This window comes from Nelusetta ayraudi, unplaced genomic scaffold (genome assembly GCF_046127955.1).
Source record: "Nelusetta ayraudi isolate G7.1 ecotype Tasmania unplaced genomic scaffold, CSIRO-AGI_Nayr_v1 ptg000004l, whole genome shotgun sequence".
In the NCBI taxonomy this organism is placed as follows: Eukaryota; Metazoa; Chordata; class Actinopteri; order Tetraodontiformes; family Monacanthidae; genus Nelusetta; species Nelusetta ayraudi.
Genome location: NW_027466054.1, coordinates 8820357 through 8835074, shown reverse-complemented (window position 1 = coordinate 8835074; position 14718 = coordinate 8820357). Strand labels below are relative to the sequence as shown.

General features: G+C 45.0%; 2 protein-coding genes across 2 annotated transcripts in view; both read right to left on the bottom strand.

Annotated features, from left to right (window-relative positions):
* The window catches only part of LOC142892901 (nephronectin), a 342593-nt gene that overhangs the window by 178789 nt on the left and 149086 nt on the right, over positions 1-14718 (bottom strand). The gene's annotated exons all lie outside the window — the stretch shown is intronic.
* lsm6 (LSM6 homolog, U6 small nuclear RNA and mRNA degradation associated) lies at positions 2988-5296 on the bottom strand. Its single transcript, XM_076033059.1, has 4 exons — positions 5186-5296; positions 4713-4818; positions 4494-4607; positions 2988-3177 (listed from the first exon to the last, which is right to left on the bottom strand). Exons 2-4 carry the CDS (start codon positions 4804-4806, stop codon positions 3143-3145), a joined length of 243 nt encoding a protein of 80 aa, XP_075889174.1. The 5' UTR covers positions 4807-4818; positions 5186-5296; the 3' UTR covers positions 2988-3142.

Sequence of the window (14718 nt, the reverse complement as noted above, 5' to 3'; positions counted from 1 at the left end):
CTCCCGCAAAAATTCTAGATTGCAACTTCCAGCAAACTGTGAATGTAGCGTTTGGAAGGAGACAAAAAGCAAAGCAGCCTCAAGGCGTCATTAATAGGCCTGATGAATGGCAGGCAGAGGGCGCCGTCACCACCCTGCAAGAGGTATCAGTCGCCTTTGTGACATCACAAGGGGGCAACTTCCAGAACCGTTCATGTTAGCACACACCATCTTGAAAAGGCGGCACAGAACGGACTCGCGAATGGACCCGAGCGCACTGTGTAACATTGGAGCGCCACTATCTTGCGGAAGGTGTGTTGTTTGCACTGCAGCTACACACCATCATCATCGTCCACCGTGTTTGTCCATCTGTTCACGCAAGATAAGTGTGTTTATCGTGGCTGTTCGCTCCGGCGGCAGCAGCGGCGACGGGTACGTTACAAAACCGGGATGGAAAAACAATCCCCCCCCCCTTCCCACCGCCGCCGCCGCCATCTCTCGAAAAGAAAAACGATGGCAGCAACTAGAATCTTTCCACGTGCGAATGGTTCGACCCGGGCAGAGAGGCGGCGGTGTGAAAAGATCCACTCTGAATGCCCAATGTTAGCATAGAGGCAGAGACAGAGACGTGTCCTTGTCTGAGGGAGGAAAAAAAAAAAAAAAAGCACGGCGGAGCCAAACATCGTTGTGGTGGGGGGACGGGGGGAGGAGGGAAAAAAACGATTTTCAGGTTGTCTTTGTCGTCCTTTGATCCCTTGTGAAAAGGCTAGACAGTCATGCTGCAGTGATCAGTCAGGGTCAAAGTCACGCTCGGCTCTGCTCTCTCTCTCTCTCTCTCCCTCCCTCCCTTACTGTGGCTCTACTGTAGTTTTGTTGCTCAGGCAGCTGGTGGTGCTGTGAGACTTGAGTCCCCCTCTCCCCTCCCCCCGCCCACCTTGCTCCCTTTGCCTTTTTTTTTTCTCTCCCACGTAACAAGGCTGTCACCTATTCTATCCTCCTTTGTCCTCTCCCCTCCATCACTCACCTCAGCGCGCGTCAATGCCGAGCCACTGCAGCATCTTCCTCCGGCTGAGGGTGTGGGGCAGTGCCCTAAACAAGCACCGCCAGAAGAAGGAGGGGGGCAGAGGAGGGGGCTCCTCTTTTTCTCATTCATCACAAGTGTTATTTAAATGAGCCAATGAAAACTTGTTTCTGAGGCTGAAATCAATAGCTGGGTGGTGGTCGTTCGATATGATGTGCGCCTGCCTCGCCTTGCTGTGCTTTTTTCCTTTTTTTTTCCAACACCCCCCCAACCACCACACACACACACACACACACACACACACACACACACACACACCTCTGTCTCGCTCTTTTGTTTTGTTTTTCCAAAGTGGCCACTTGGCTGGGTGGCTGGGTGGCTCGGTGGCGTCGGCCGCCGGGGTCGTTTGTGTGAACCCTATTAATCGGGTTCCCCCAGAGGCCGCGCCGCCGCCAGCAGCGGCCCGGTTATGATTCCTGGAGGTAAATATTTGCCTCCACCGAAACGCCCCCCCATCCCTCCATCCACCCCCCGCCACCCCCAACCCCTCCGCCATGCCACCCACCGGGCGCCATAATGATTCCTGCCGTGTTGTACGCAGGGCGCACAATGCGTTCCTGTGTACACACGGCTCGCCGTCCGACTGCGTGCACGCGTCTGTGTTGCAGCTCAATCTCCGCCCCCCTCGACCCCCACCCCCCACCACCAGCCCTCTCCTCCCCTCCCCTCCCTCCGTCCCCTCCACAGCTGCAGCCCGGCAGAGTTTGATCAATAACGCGTCCTTCATTCTCAAGTCGGGCCTGACCTTGGCTGCCTTTTGTCTCCTTCCAGGGGCCAGAGTGCGCATGTACCGGTTGGAAAACAAGGCTCTCTCTCTCTCTCTTTCTCAAAAAAAAAAATAAAAAATTCCCCCCCGGAAAGGCAAACCAATCCGCCGCTCGTCAGCCGCCGCTCTCATTAAGAGCCTAATGAATCATATATTTACAGGGTTCTTATCTTAGCATAATGAGGTGACGCCACCTTTCAACTCGTTTTGCCATATCACCACAGGCCTCGCTGAGGATGGGAAGAAGACACAGTGCACTTGGCGTGTCCTGCCATATTTATATCCATTCGGCCAGACGAGACAACGGAGCCCGTCCGAGGCCCACGGCGGTCCCGAGCGTCCGCGCCGTCTGGAGGCAGGTTGCGCTGTGAGACATTTAAAAGCGCTACGTCGCGCCGCAGAGGGCAGTGGGGGCTGATGTGACAGATCTGTTTACATGCTAATGCAGCCTAATGTGGCCTGCAGGTGGTACCGTTTATACATTAGTCTGGCAGCTACTCCCAGCCATTCATTTAAATGGGCCGTAAGTGAATAATTTCCTTCCTTGTAGGTACATATGGACTTGTTTCATAAGACTCAATTATCTCAAGCGTGGGGAAAAAAAAGTAACCTTTAAACCACACTGGCTCCATCATTCGGTCAGAGGTGCTTACATCCACTCCATGACAGCGTTTTCAAAGAAAAGCCACTTCGCCGTGTAAGAAAACACTGAAGTGGTATAAAACTATAGTCATCAAAGACTTTCACTGCAGCTCAGAATTGTTCATTTAGATGGAAGGATGAATAAGAAATGGGAAAAGCTGATCTAAAACACAGACAGCAATCTGAAATTTTTTTTTTTTTCCTCCTTGTGTGGAATAAACCTTTTTCTAATTTTTGATGCAGGTTTTTAAGCTCAGAATAAGTGCATGCCCAACCACAAGGTAATGATTTTCTTTAGGCAGGTTGTATCAAGATGACTTCCAAAATTGGACTTTTTTTTAATCTTTAAGCTTTGTGGTGAGAAGGTGGTGGATGTGTTTGCTTCGGGGGGGGGGACTAAATGATTTAGCTTAAAATACCATCTTTAATTCACAGCGAAGAAGATTCCTCTGGGTGGCAGAGAACTGTGCTGCTGTTAACAGCTCACAAAATAAAATTATGAAACGTCAGAGACAAATCAAAAAAAGAGGATTTATTCGTCCAGTCCATTCTTACAAAAGCAAACTTTTTTTTTTCAGGACTTCATATTTTACAGAAACAAAAAACACGGGGCAGTTTACCACGGACACATCCAGCAGGAACATAAAAGCTATAAACTGAAAGATTTTCTTTTCTCACACTTTCCTCTTCTGGGTGCTGATGTACAGAACTGTGGAGATGAAGAGAGATGTGAAATGATGTTGAAGTAATTTAATAAGGCTAAGACAAAAACATTTTGCCAGGTATTTTCTTGTATTGCAGAGCTTTGACGGAGATAAAATATGTTTTATTTGGCAACTTAATAAATGTACTGCTGTGTCAGTGTGTTACATTGAGATAGATTATATTTTGTTACCTTTTTCATTTGGGTCAAAGTGATAACTTGGAGTAACCAAGACAACAAGTGTGCAGTTTCAACTAATCTCAATTCAGTGGATGTCTGTTCAGAGGGATCAATGCTAAACATTATCAATCCCAAGTGGTGTCTGTTGTGCACAGGTCATAAACAGTGGGACCGCAAGCCTGCAAACTGCACCGCAAATACTTGCTTTATCGCCTGTCTGCCTTTAGTCAAGCTGCTCTGGTTTGACTAAAACAGCCCAAATCCTCCTTTGACCGCCAGGCCTTTTATGAGGCTGACAACTGTGCTAACCAGCGTGACTCACATTCAGGAAGGAATCACACACTGCATGCTGTGTACAAAAGAGATGAATCTATGGACTAAATATAAAAAAAGGTCCTGACTCTTATGCTCTCACACTGCACTTACTACAGTTTGTTTCATGCAGCACTACAGCAGACAAATGTGAAAAAAGGTCTCACATCGTGTTTCTTCAGCAACACTACTGTTTTAATCCTGCCGCACAAACAAAGCTGATCTAACATTTCAAAATCATACCTTTAGGGATTTAAGAGGGAAAAAATGACTCCCAAAAAAATCCTCAAAATTAAGTCCTATATTTGTGAAAAGCTCTTCAAAAAATATAGTGGTAAAATTCAGTTCTTTCGAATAACATTTTGTAAACACGTCAAACATGTTTCTGAGTTAAAGTGACTCCAGACAAGAGCTTTCATCCAGAAACAGAGCCTCTGATGATTAGATTTATAGGATGTAATTCTGTTGTTCAGGATTCTTTTTATAAGGATTTAAATCACTGTTCATTTCATATTTGTAGTCATCAAATCCACTATCAAGATTTGAGTGTTACTCTATAAACACTCATTTAAAATAACTATCAGCAGTCTTAGAGACTTTTAAGTGAGCTTTAAAAGTGCAAATAAATGCAATGCTGGCTTTTTGCTTGCAAGATGCACCAACTTTTTTTCCCAGACCTGGTATAACTCGTATGACTTGGACTGCAAGATAATAAGATTAAACTCGACAGTATCGAGTTTCACTATCGGTGAAGTGTGTGCTGCTGTGTACTCTCAATTTGCAAAAAAATAAAAAATGAAAACATGGAAATTAACCTGAAACATTCTTACCATTGTTTCCTCTGAGAAAAGCATCTCCGTATTTGTTCTTCAGCTGCCCATTGACGTACTCTTCAGTTTGCTCTATGGCGATGTTCATGTAACCATCCAGGCAGGCCAGGACCCCTGTAGACACAAGAAACGTGTAGCATGTAGTCAATGTACAGTCTAACCTTATTGTTCATGTGTGATATGTGCTTGAAGTCAAACGTGGCATGGCGGCATCATTACCTCTGTAATCGACGCCGGAGTTCAGCTTGACGACCACAGGTCTTCCTATGATCTGCTTCAGGAAATCGCTCGGGGTCTGCTTTCTCAGGCTCATCCTGGCTTGGTGCTGTGATGTCAAAGTGACAAAGACAAACGGAGATTCAACGGTGGACGGTAGTTTGGAAAACGATAAAAAAAAAAAAAGGACAATATCGCTGCATGTGGCGAAGGAATGAAATGAGAAGCACTGATTATCCAAGGGTTTCAGAGTATCGCAATAAGGCCAAAATGACCGAATTATTACGCGTTATCTCAGTAAGAGAGCATTAGCTTTGAGCTAATTTGTAAGGCTAACGGTTATCACCCGATTAATACGCTACAACTTGAGCAAGGTGTGCGCACGGTCTTTTGTACAGTTTACCCGAATCAGCCTAGCGATAATGTTGATTTTACAATAGGTTTAATAATTTGCTGAATATATATAGTGGCATTACCTGTCGACGTTGTTGTGAACAGCCTGCGCGTTGAACAAACGATTCGTGTTCGGCATGGACGGCCGGGCAACCAATCAGAGGTGGCTACTATATGGCGTCTCACGAAGGACAAAAATGTCGCGATCGAGCAGGAGCAGTATTTTGTGCGACGACGATTTCCCACACAATTAATGGGGAATACGTAGTTGAGGATTCCGGCTTTGCGGTTAAATCTATGAGTCACCCGCTTAAAAGTAACTTTTTGGTTTAGATTTAGGGTTTATGATGTTGACTGACTGCAAGAGACATATGTTGAGTATTTGGAATGTTAACACGTTCATTTCCCTCACTTGAGCATTGATGTTTAAAAATGAATTAAAACTGTCAGATTTTTTGATGTAGATTTATTTATTTATTTATTTATTTATTTATTTATTAATCTGCATGTATCGCAAATAATCACATGGTATTTCTCAGTTTTAGCTTATTTGAAAACATGATGAGACCCATCATTATAATGTATTTTCTTGGGGTGGAAAGTCAAGTCAAGGGTCAAGACAACAAATCCAAAATAAATTTTAAAAGGCTATTTCAAAAGAAGGCTATATGAGCTGAATTGGATTGTCCTCATAAAATTTCATGAAGTAAAAGGTCAAGTACATCCCGCTGGAATATGTTTACAGTCTTCCAATGAAATTTTGTAAAGATACTCATCTGTGATTTTTTTTTTCTTCTTTTTTTTTTTTTTTTACAGCAGCACCATTGAAATGTTCCCCCCCAAAAAAGGAGAGAGAGGAATTCTACTGTGTATTTATCTGTACTTTTCAGTGTAGCAATGACACATCCTTGCACTGTTAAAAGCCGCATTCAGACCAAATCTAGCCCTAACCTAACAGGGTTGTGCAGTGGGTCATTCTCACTTGGTTTACATAAGAGGAGTCATTGCGGGTTGTTTAGTTGTGAAGTTCACAGCTGTGAACCTGCAATGAATGTCATCACAGCTGCAATAGGACTGCACAGGGTAAATGAAGGTAAATGCTGTGTTTTTGCACCACAGCGCCAGAATTGGTGTGAACTTCGCCTTGGATCAGCGAGAATTGAAACTGCTGCCAAGCAGGACTGTGCTGAGCTAAGAGGGAGGAGCACTTTCTCGGAATTATGCTTTCATTTTCAAGCAAAATCTACTGAAATCTGCAGTTACAGAATACCCTCTTACTCATCCTTCTCTCCAGACCTGTGTGCGTGTGCGTGTGTGTGCGTGTGCGTGTGTTTGTGTGTGTGCGTGTGCGTGTGTTTGTGTGTGTGTGTGTGTGTGTGTGTGTGTGTGTGTGTGTGTGTGTGTGTGTGTGTGTGTGTGTGTGCGCACACGCACAAGCACACAGCATCAGGCTATGCTGTGAAGGATAAGAGAAAGTCCACCATCTGATAAAGACCTGGTTGCTTGGTGCATGACCCAAACACACCACATCTTGGGAGGTACAGAAAAAATGGTGTAGAGGGGAAATGGGGATGAAAAAGCGAGGTGAAAGATAGAGGATAGAGAGAGAGAGGATGTGCCAAGGTGCGTTAACTGAGACACAGAGGTTAAGAGATGGAGAGAGGGAGAAAGAGAGAAAGGAAGAGAGGGGGGAAGAGAGAGAGAGCGAGTGTGAGGTGGAATCATAAAGTACTTCTTGTGTGTCTAGACAGGTTGCTTGTTAGCAGGGCATGGCTAGCCCTGTGGAGGCTAGAGGTTAATTTGGTATCTGCTGCTGTGTTAAACTAAGGTCACTACTACAAGTCCTTAAGTCATAAACAAGAGTAGTTAGGAGCCGTGTATACACCTAGGCACCGGTTAATGAATATTCAATGAAGATTTTTTTTTCTCTCCTTGTCCCCTGTTACCTTCATTGTTGCATGTTTGAAAGGAATTTTTAGAAAGGAAAAAAAAAGAAAACAGTTTATTTCTGTTGCCTTCAAGACTGACCTTTGGCGCTCGTACATTTTCTTGTCCTTTGTTATGATAACACCTGGCCTTGGTCGTAGTGGAAAGTGGCTTTTTACTGTATGGAACGTGACACACTCATTGCACACTTGTGTCCCTGAGTAAGCCCCATGTAACCGCCCATAATTTGATGGTCATCGACAATGAAATCAGTAATGTAATAGCGACTGCAATAGCTTTCTTCCATGCTCATAAAGTTTGTGGCTAAAATAAAGCTTATGATCAAGGTTACGTCCTGGCTGGCCTTTGATGGCGGTTATTTTACTGCACAGCCAGGAAGAAAAAAAAATTATATTGTGAATAATGAAATCATGGACAGAGCTGCCCTGAAGAAAGCAGCTAAATTTAGTGGTTACCTGCTGACAATTCGACATTGATGACTCTAAAGACTAATTTGGGTTAATAATTAACACTGACCCTGTGGTCTGCAATCATTGATATAAACGCTGCATTCTGTGGAATGCACATTAGTCATGGCCACACATCCTCCATGTACATTGTTTAAGAGCAAAACGCTAATTATTGCACCTTTCAAATATCAAGTCAAGGCAGATGGCTGCCCACCTACAGCCTTGGCCTGCTGTGATGTAAGAGACAGTTTTTACCCGCCACTTGCTCATGGGGGACTGTTAGGTCTGGGCAAAAAAAGCAGTTGCTTTGTTTGGCAACTATGAGAATGAATAAAAATAGACTGAAAAATGTACTTTGCTTTCTTTTCTGTATCCATCAAATAATTCATTAAAGCCATACAAAAGGTTAATCTTTTGATGGACACCTTTACATGAAGTATATTTCAAAATGCTACTTGAGGTATAACAATGGATAAGAGAGATTTTTTTTTGGTATCTGATAAATTGCAAAAGGAGCATCCCTCACGTTTTTAGTTCTTGTCTCTTTTTTATTTTAGAAACCAAACCAGAGTAAGAGTTACTCCTTTGTAACACATTTAACTGTATTCCAGTCATACCTGTATTTAAAATTGCAAAAAACAAAATACTAGAGAGTAAAATGTTTTAAATCTATCAAAGTATTGCATTATAATAATGACAGCTCTTGGTACCTAATTATTTGTGCCATACTTTTACAACACTGAAACCTTGACGGCACAAACAGTGAGTGACTGTTTTCATAAACGCTGTGACCATTCAGCCTGAGAGTGGTCAGCCAGAAAGTAGAACAGCAGTGCTGTCAATTGAGAGACAAATCCCGTCTCCATCTCCAGACCCCTTAACCCCGGGGGGCGAGCCAGTGAAATAGAAAGATTATGGTGACAGGGGGATGCTATTGTAGGTGGGGAGTAAGGGACTGCACCAAATAGATGGGGTCCTGAGGAGAGTGGGAAGAGAAGAGGGTGGAGGAGATCCCGCTTGTTTATTAAAGCAATATGCAGGAGGGGGGCGCAGGTAGGGCCTGGCCGTGCTGGATGAAGAAAGCATCTCGGCTGCGCTGACCCGACTGAAGCCAGGTTTTCTCTCAAGGTCAACTTTGATATGGAGAAGATAATGTGAAATTGTGTCGCATCCTGCCTCAATGTAATCCCTTTCTGTATGAAGGTAAAAGCTTGGAAATCACAGGAAACCTTCTTCCATTGAGCGTACCAAGCTGTGCCGCGGTCTGGTGTCTGCAGTTCAGACTCGTGTGTGTGGTTCACTCAGAAGCCTCCGCTAATTAGGGAAAACACTTGCAAAAACAGCCGGTGAGACTTTTGCAGACTTTACAGTGTGAATCCTGCAAGTGCTGCTAAATGATCCACTGTTCCGGGTGCAACCAGCGTCTCCGCGCTTTGGGTTGGTTTTTTTGCTCATTATTTCCTTGCCAATGACACATCGCTCAACTTCTACTTAATGACTCAGCTGCGAGTGCTGACACTTGACAGCGGTTGGTTTTTTGCGCGGGGGGACCCCACGCTGGGAAGAAGGGGGTTGGCGTGAGGTAGACGAGGTGGGATATAATCACTCCTTGTAATTTGGAAGGAAACCCACTGAGCCTGCTCACGGCCGAGATAAAAGCGCCTCCTCTCACTCTCGCCTCTCCGCGGCAGCCAAGCGCCGCACTCGAAAGAAGCCTTAAAAGAGGTTCAGAGAGGCAGTTCTGCCCGGTCGGCGTCCCTCAGGGGTTAGTCCCGGGACCGTCTCAAATCAGCTACAGCCCTGGAGCCATGTTCCTTCCCCAAGGAGCGGCACCGCAGACAGACAGTCAGGCTGGCCGTCCTATGGCTCAGGCGCAGCCAGCCAGCACACACGTCTCCTGAGAGCCCCCTTAGTGGAAAGGGAGCCTAGTGGAGCTTATGCTGAGGGCTCTGCCTGTATCCGACTGTCTATCTGCCTTTCCATCTGACATCTTCCCATGTCACCTTATCCTCTCCCACGTCCCTTCAATAACTCATTCCGCAGCCAAGGAAGGAATTTATTATTTAAAAAAAAAAAAAAGCCTCACAGCTTGTCTTCCTTGTTATTGTAAGGCGGAGGGGGGAAAAAAAACGGCACAATATTCCATGAATAAAGATTTTAGATTTAATATGACAAGCTTACGGGGACAATCGGCTTGGAACCCTTTTTTTAAAAAACAAAACAAAAAAACAAAAAACAAAGATAATTACAGCAACTAATAATTACTGTTTGTTAACCTCAACAGGCTGCATTGTCTTGACTGTCAAAACGACAATCATTTTTCACAAGAGAATCTGGCTGGAGCCACGAGCAGACCGCTCAGTTTGATCACTTTGTCACACAACACTATCCCACCAAGTTGTCAAAGAGACACTGTAGTGGTTTTTGCTTGATGGATGGTGAATGGTGCTTATACAAGGAGCCACTCCACTGTGCCCATAAATATGCATCGTGACATTTGGAACAAAGCCCCGCGTCCTCTCTTTCCTGATGAGCTCTGCCTGCATGCTATAACATATTGCAATACTGTCACACCTTGTGTTTCATAGCCAATCTCTCTGTTCATCAACTTGGCAGATAACCTCTAGATGTTGACAGATGATATAGAGGGTGGCATTAGGGCTCCATTGTATGCAATGCGGAGAGGAGAATTTCTAGCATGGGACACTTAAAACAGTAATTAATGATTAATCCCTAAGGGTTCAGCGTGTACGTTAATTGGCGGCGTGAATTGTAATTACCAAACCCGAGTGGAAAGTGTACTTTGCAGAATTCCTTTGACAGGTCACAGATAAAGACGTCAGATTTTACAGAGCCAAAATTGTCAGAGAAAGCTCAAAAATAATGCTCTGTGTTCTCACTGTAGCAATAAGAGCATAACTGGCTTCTGTCTCCAAACACCTCATTGCTTTAGAAAGGAATAAATATCCAAGACAGCCAGGAGCAGTTCCTTTCAAATCCCCCACACGCACTCAAACACACACACACACACATACACACACACACACACATAAAATCTCTCTCTCGCTCACTCTCTCTATCCCTCTCTCTCTGTCATTTGACCAGCAGTGCTTCCTGCCACTGAGGACCTGTGACTCAACAGCCAGAATACAGCGCCGTTCTCGAGCCCACCCTCTTGAATATTCATAGAACGGAGTCGGCAGTGAGGCTCAGACACGTCCATCGTGTTTTCATCCATGTTTATATAATATACATGTGTATAAATATACATGTGCTTATAAAAAAAAAGTGTGTGTTTGTTTCGTGCGTGCGTGCGCATGTGTGTGTGTGGTTGGTGTTGAGAGGTTACCAGCCGGGCTGGGTATTCAAACAGTAGTGGGAGAGGTGGGTGTGGGGGCTATTTTACACTAATTTCTTTATCCCTTTCACAGGAGTGCCATGTTACAAGAGAATTCCTGAGGCGAGCCAATGGCCCGATAAATCTGCCGGAGCCTCTCTCTCTCTCTCTCTCTCTCTCTCTCTCTTTCTCTCTCTCTCTCTCTCTCTCTCTCTCTCTCTCTCTCCCTCTTTCTCTCTCTCTCTCTCTCGCTCTCTCTCTCTCTCTCTCAATTTGTCTCCGTGGAATGTCAGCTGGCAAGCGCCCAGACTGTGAGAACCTCTTTTCACAATGCGCCAATCTAACAGACAAGACCCCATGTTGGACTTACAGTACAAGGACTGGCATGGATAAATTGCCACGTGCCTTATCTAGGTCTCTTTATGTCCGACTGTCTCAGGTCCCGCTCCTCGCGCGGCCCCTCCAAGGCTACTTCCTCCCGGCCCTGGCGGTTAACCCGAGCGGCTGAGTGGGTGACATTGACAAAATGCAGGTGTCACCGAGGAGGAACCTGCGATACGCCGCAGATGCAGTGTCAACCCCCAGTCTCGCTCCGCATGACCATCAGTGTGAACAGAAATGGTCGTGTTTGGTGCCATTCGTCGCCGTGTGCACCAGTCTCCCACAGCTCCATCGGTCCAGGTGGTGGAATGGCAGAGTGGGAGAACAGACCATGTTTGTGTGAAGATGCAACAACTCTCTCTCTCTCTCTCTCTCTCTCTCTCTCTCTCTCTCTCTCTCTCTCGCTCTCACCCCCCCTCCCCCGTGCCCCTCCCGCTCTGAAACAGGCTGCTGTAGCAATCTTTGTACTCTATTTAAAGGTTGTAGGTTAGCAAAGAACAAGATGTCTCCCCACCTGGACCCCTAAATGGGTGAACGAATGAATGAATGTGCCTCATTTAGCTCAAATCCTTGCAAGGAACACAAAACCATCATAAACAGAAGTCTGTTTCTATTAATAATGAAATTAATTTGAAAAATCCATATTTTTCTAATTTTATTTAATAATAACTAAAATATTAAACCTTTCATATTCAATAAAGTTTGGCTTGTAGTTGCATTTTGAGCACTTTTCCATGTTAAATACACATATTAATACATTGGATAAATGACACTATGTGGTCTAGGTAATTCAGCCCGAGCTAAATATATTTTTCCTTTTATGTTATTTTCTTTAAAAAAAATAAAACACACACACACACTGCAGTGATTTGGAAAATAATTCTGGTGTGGAAAACAGTACATTACTAAACCTTCTCACTATTGTACAGGGATGTGTTTCACAAAAAGGCGACACTCCTCAATCCTTGGTTTACAATGAATTTGATCACTTCAGCCTGTGTTCGCTAATAACTTTGAAATGTGTCATTCAGAGTTTCCATCGCTAACTAGTTCAGAAAAGAAAATACAATAATGGCAAACAAGATTAGACGCATTTAGTTTTGGCCTTGTGCTGTTTTTATTAAGTGTCAAAGTGAACAGAAAGTAACCACATTCTGTTTTATTTGTTTTACACAACATCCCAAGTCTTTATCTGTGCGCGAGGGGTTGTAAGAGTATTCAAATGATGAAGGATGAAACACACAAAAAAAAAAAAATGAATGCTCCCCTATCTTCCACAAGTGAAATTTCAACACAGCCGAGCACTCGAGCGTATTTCAGGGGCTCGTGTTACTGCCTGACAGTTGGCACGACTGTTTAAAAAAAAAAAGAAAAAAAAAAGGCATGTGCCAAGTGGAGCTGCCAATGCTCAGCATGGCCAGTTTTAATATTTTAATGTGTTTCATTATAACAGTATGGGCCAGATAGCCTTTCTGACGTCCAGACAATTGTCTGCAAATGAGATTACATGACGAGCCCTGAATGACAGAGCTACCCGCTGCTGCTTACCCCCGCCACTTATCTGATGGTAGCCTAGCAACAGATCCCTGACCTGGCTTTGACCTGCACCCGATAAGGTCAACACCTGAAGGCTCTGCCATTGGAGGGCTGGCGGAGAGGGAGGTGGAGCTCGGGGATGTAGGGAGACAAAGGACTCACAGAGCAGGGGCAGCCTTCTCTGCATAGAGCGCCGTGCTCCCTGCTGACAAAAAATGTTCATACAAAAGCATGCCAGACCTCTTAGCTGGCTTTCATTATACCTGTGTGTGTTTGTGTGTGTGTGTGTGTGTGTGTGTGTGTGTGTGTGTGTGTGTGTGTGTTTGTCTGTGCATCAGAAACAAGCTAATCAAACGGGGGAGCTCTAGCCAGGCGCCGTATTGCCCACAGCAAGTTTAGACGGCGGCGCCTGATTTCACAAAGGGTCAGAAAAACGCTTCCTCCCTTAACAACAGCATCAGAGAGGGGTGGAAAACAGAGGCTGCGAGAGCTGGCGATTAAAGTTGTTGCGGTGGCAAATACACGAGACACGTCATGAAGGAGGTGCCGAATGTGGAATTAATGGAGCAGACCAGCCTTCCCCGACAGACATCCCCGCTCCTCCATCATCCGCGTGCACGCTCCCCACTCCGGCCTCACTTTGGTATAATAGTAGACGTGGAAGTTAATCCAAATTGTGATCACAGAGATATCCTATTAAACCACGGCAATAAAAATCAAGCCGAGGCTGGTAGGACATTACCGATATCAGGACATGTTTAGCACGCTCCATTGCAATATGAGATGACATTCATCTGCAGGGGTCCTCCTGCGAATGCACACATGCATGCACACACGACAGCACACAAACAGGGTATAAAATCATCATGCAAATGACACGCATGCAGACTTGCACAGGCTTCAGGTGCATTTCCATGTTTTTCTTCTATTTTTTTCTTTTTTTAGTAAAAAAAAAAAACATTTCACAAGGTCTTTGTTAGATAAATCCAGAGATGTAGTAAAGAGAAATGATAGCCAAGCAGCCAAGGGTAGGAAGGTGGGCAAATGAAAAGCTGTTCGCAACACTCTCTCTTTTTTTAATTATTTTTGCTCAACCATCTTCAGGAATAAAAGTGATTCAGAGGCAGGCGGCTGCCAGCGTTACTGACCCACTGCTTTGTGACTCTCTGGTCAAAAAAAAAGACAGACAGAAAGAAAAAGAAATACTGAATGCAAACTGCTTGAAGTGATAAAAGGGGGCATTGTTTTGAGAACTGCGAGAGGTGTGCCACCAATCAGCTCACGGATTCCTCTCAGTTTTCTTTGGTTTCCGACGCGAGGCACTGGCACTGCAGCGTGTCGCTGCCGGCACTGCTAAAATAACTCTTGTCCCTGAGTCGAAGGACCTTCACTTCCCTCCAGGGCCTTTTTGTGAGACCTCTGCCCCAGTTCACCCAGGGCAACCTAGGCTCCTCCTCTGCGCATGTACGTGTGTGGAAGTGTACGTGTGCGTGTTTGCACTGTCTCTTTACTGCAGGGAAACTGTTGAAGGTTAAAGGGCAGGAAGTAGGCCACCTGCCTCGGTTAGACTGGTAAAAGTAGCTGTAGAACAGAGAGAGGAACACAGTCAGACGCACCACAGCGGGAGACTACGCAGACTCGTGCGAGTCTTTCTTTTTTGTTATGACAGTTTTTTTTTTTTAAAGAGCAAAGAGGCCAAATGGGTTGTGTATGAAAAGCTCCTTTTGGAAAGTGAAAAACAAGTGGATCCAGTTCCTTGATTCACTGGATGCAGTATTCCTTTACAAAACAGTTCATCTCATCTGCAGACTTTATGCCTGATTAGAGGGAAGATACTGCTACAGGCTTCTGATTTCCCAGCCACGGCTCAACAGCCTCATGCCAGGATCTCTCTGCTGGTATGTGCCACGGGCGACAACCCTTCTTCCTCCCTTCATAAATGTGCCATCCGAGGACGAGAGCATAA

What these genes read in the sequence shown, in the direction of transcription:
- lsm6 (XM_076033059.1), bottom strand. Translation starts at nt 4,806, where the DNA reads ATGAGCCTGAGAAAGCAGACCCCGAGCGATTTCCTGAAGCAGATCATA. An exon ending in CTCCGGCGTCGATTACAGAG is followed by an intron (nt 4,608 to 4,712) that starts GTAATGATGCCG and finishes TTGTGTCTACAG; the next exon opens with GGGTCCTGGCCTGCCTGGAT. An exon ending in TTTTCTCAGAGGAAACAATG is followed by an intron (nt 3,178 to 4,493) that starts GTAAGAATGTTT and finishes TCATCTCCACAG; the next exon opens with TTCTGTACATCAGCACCCAG.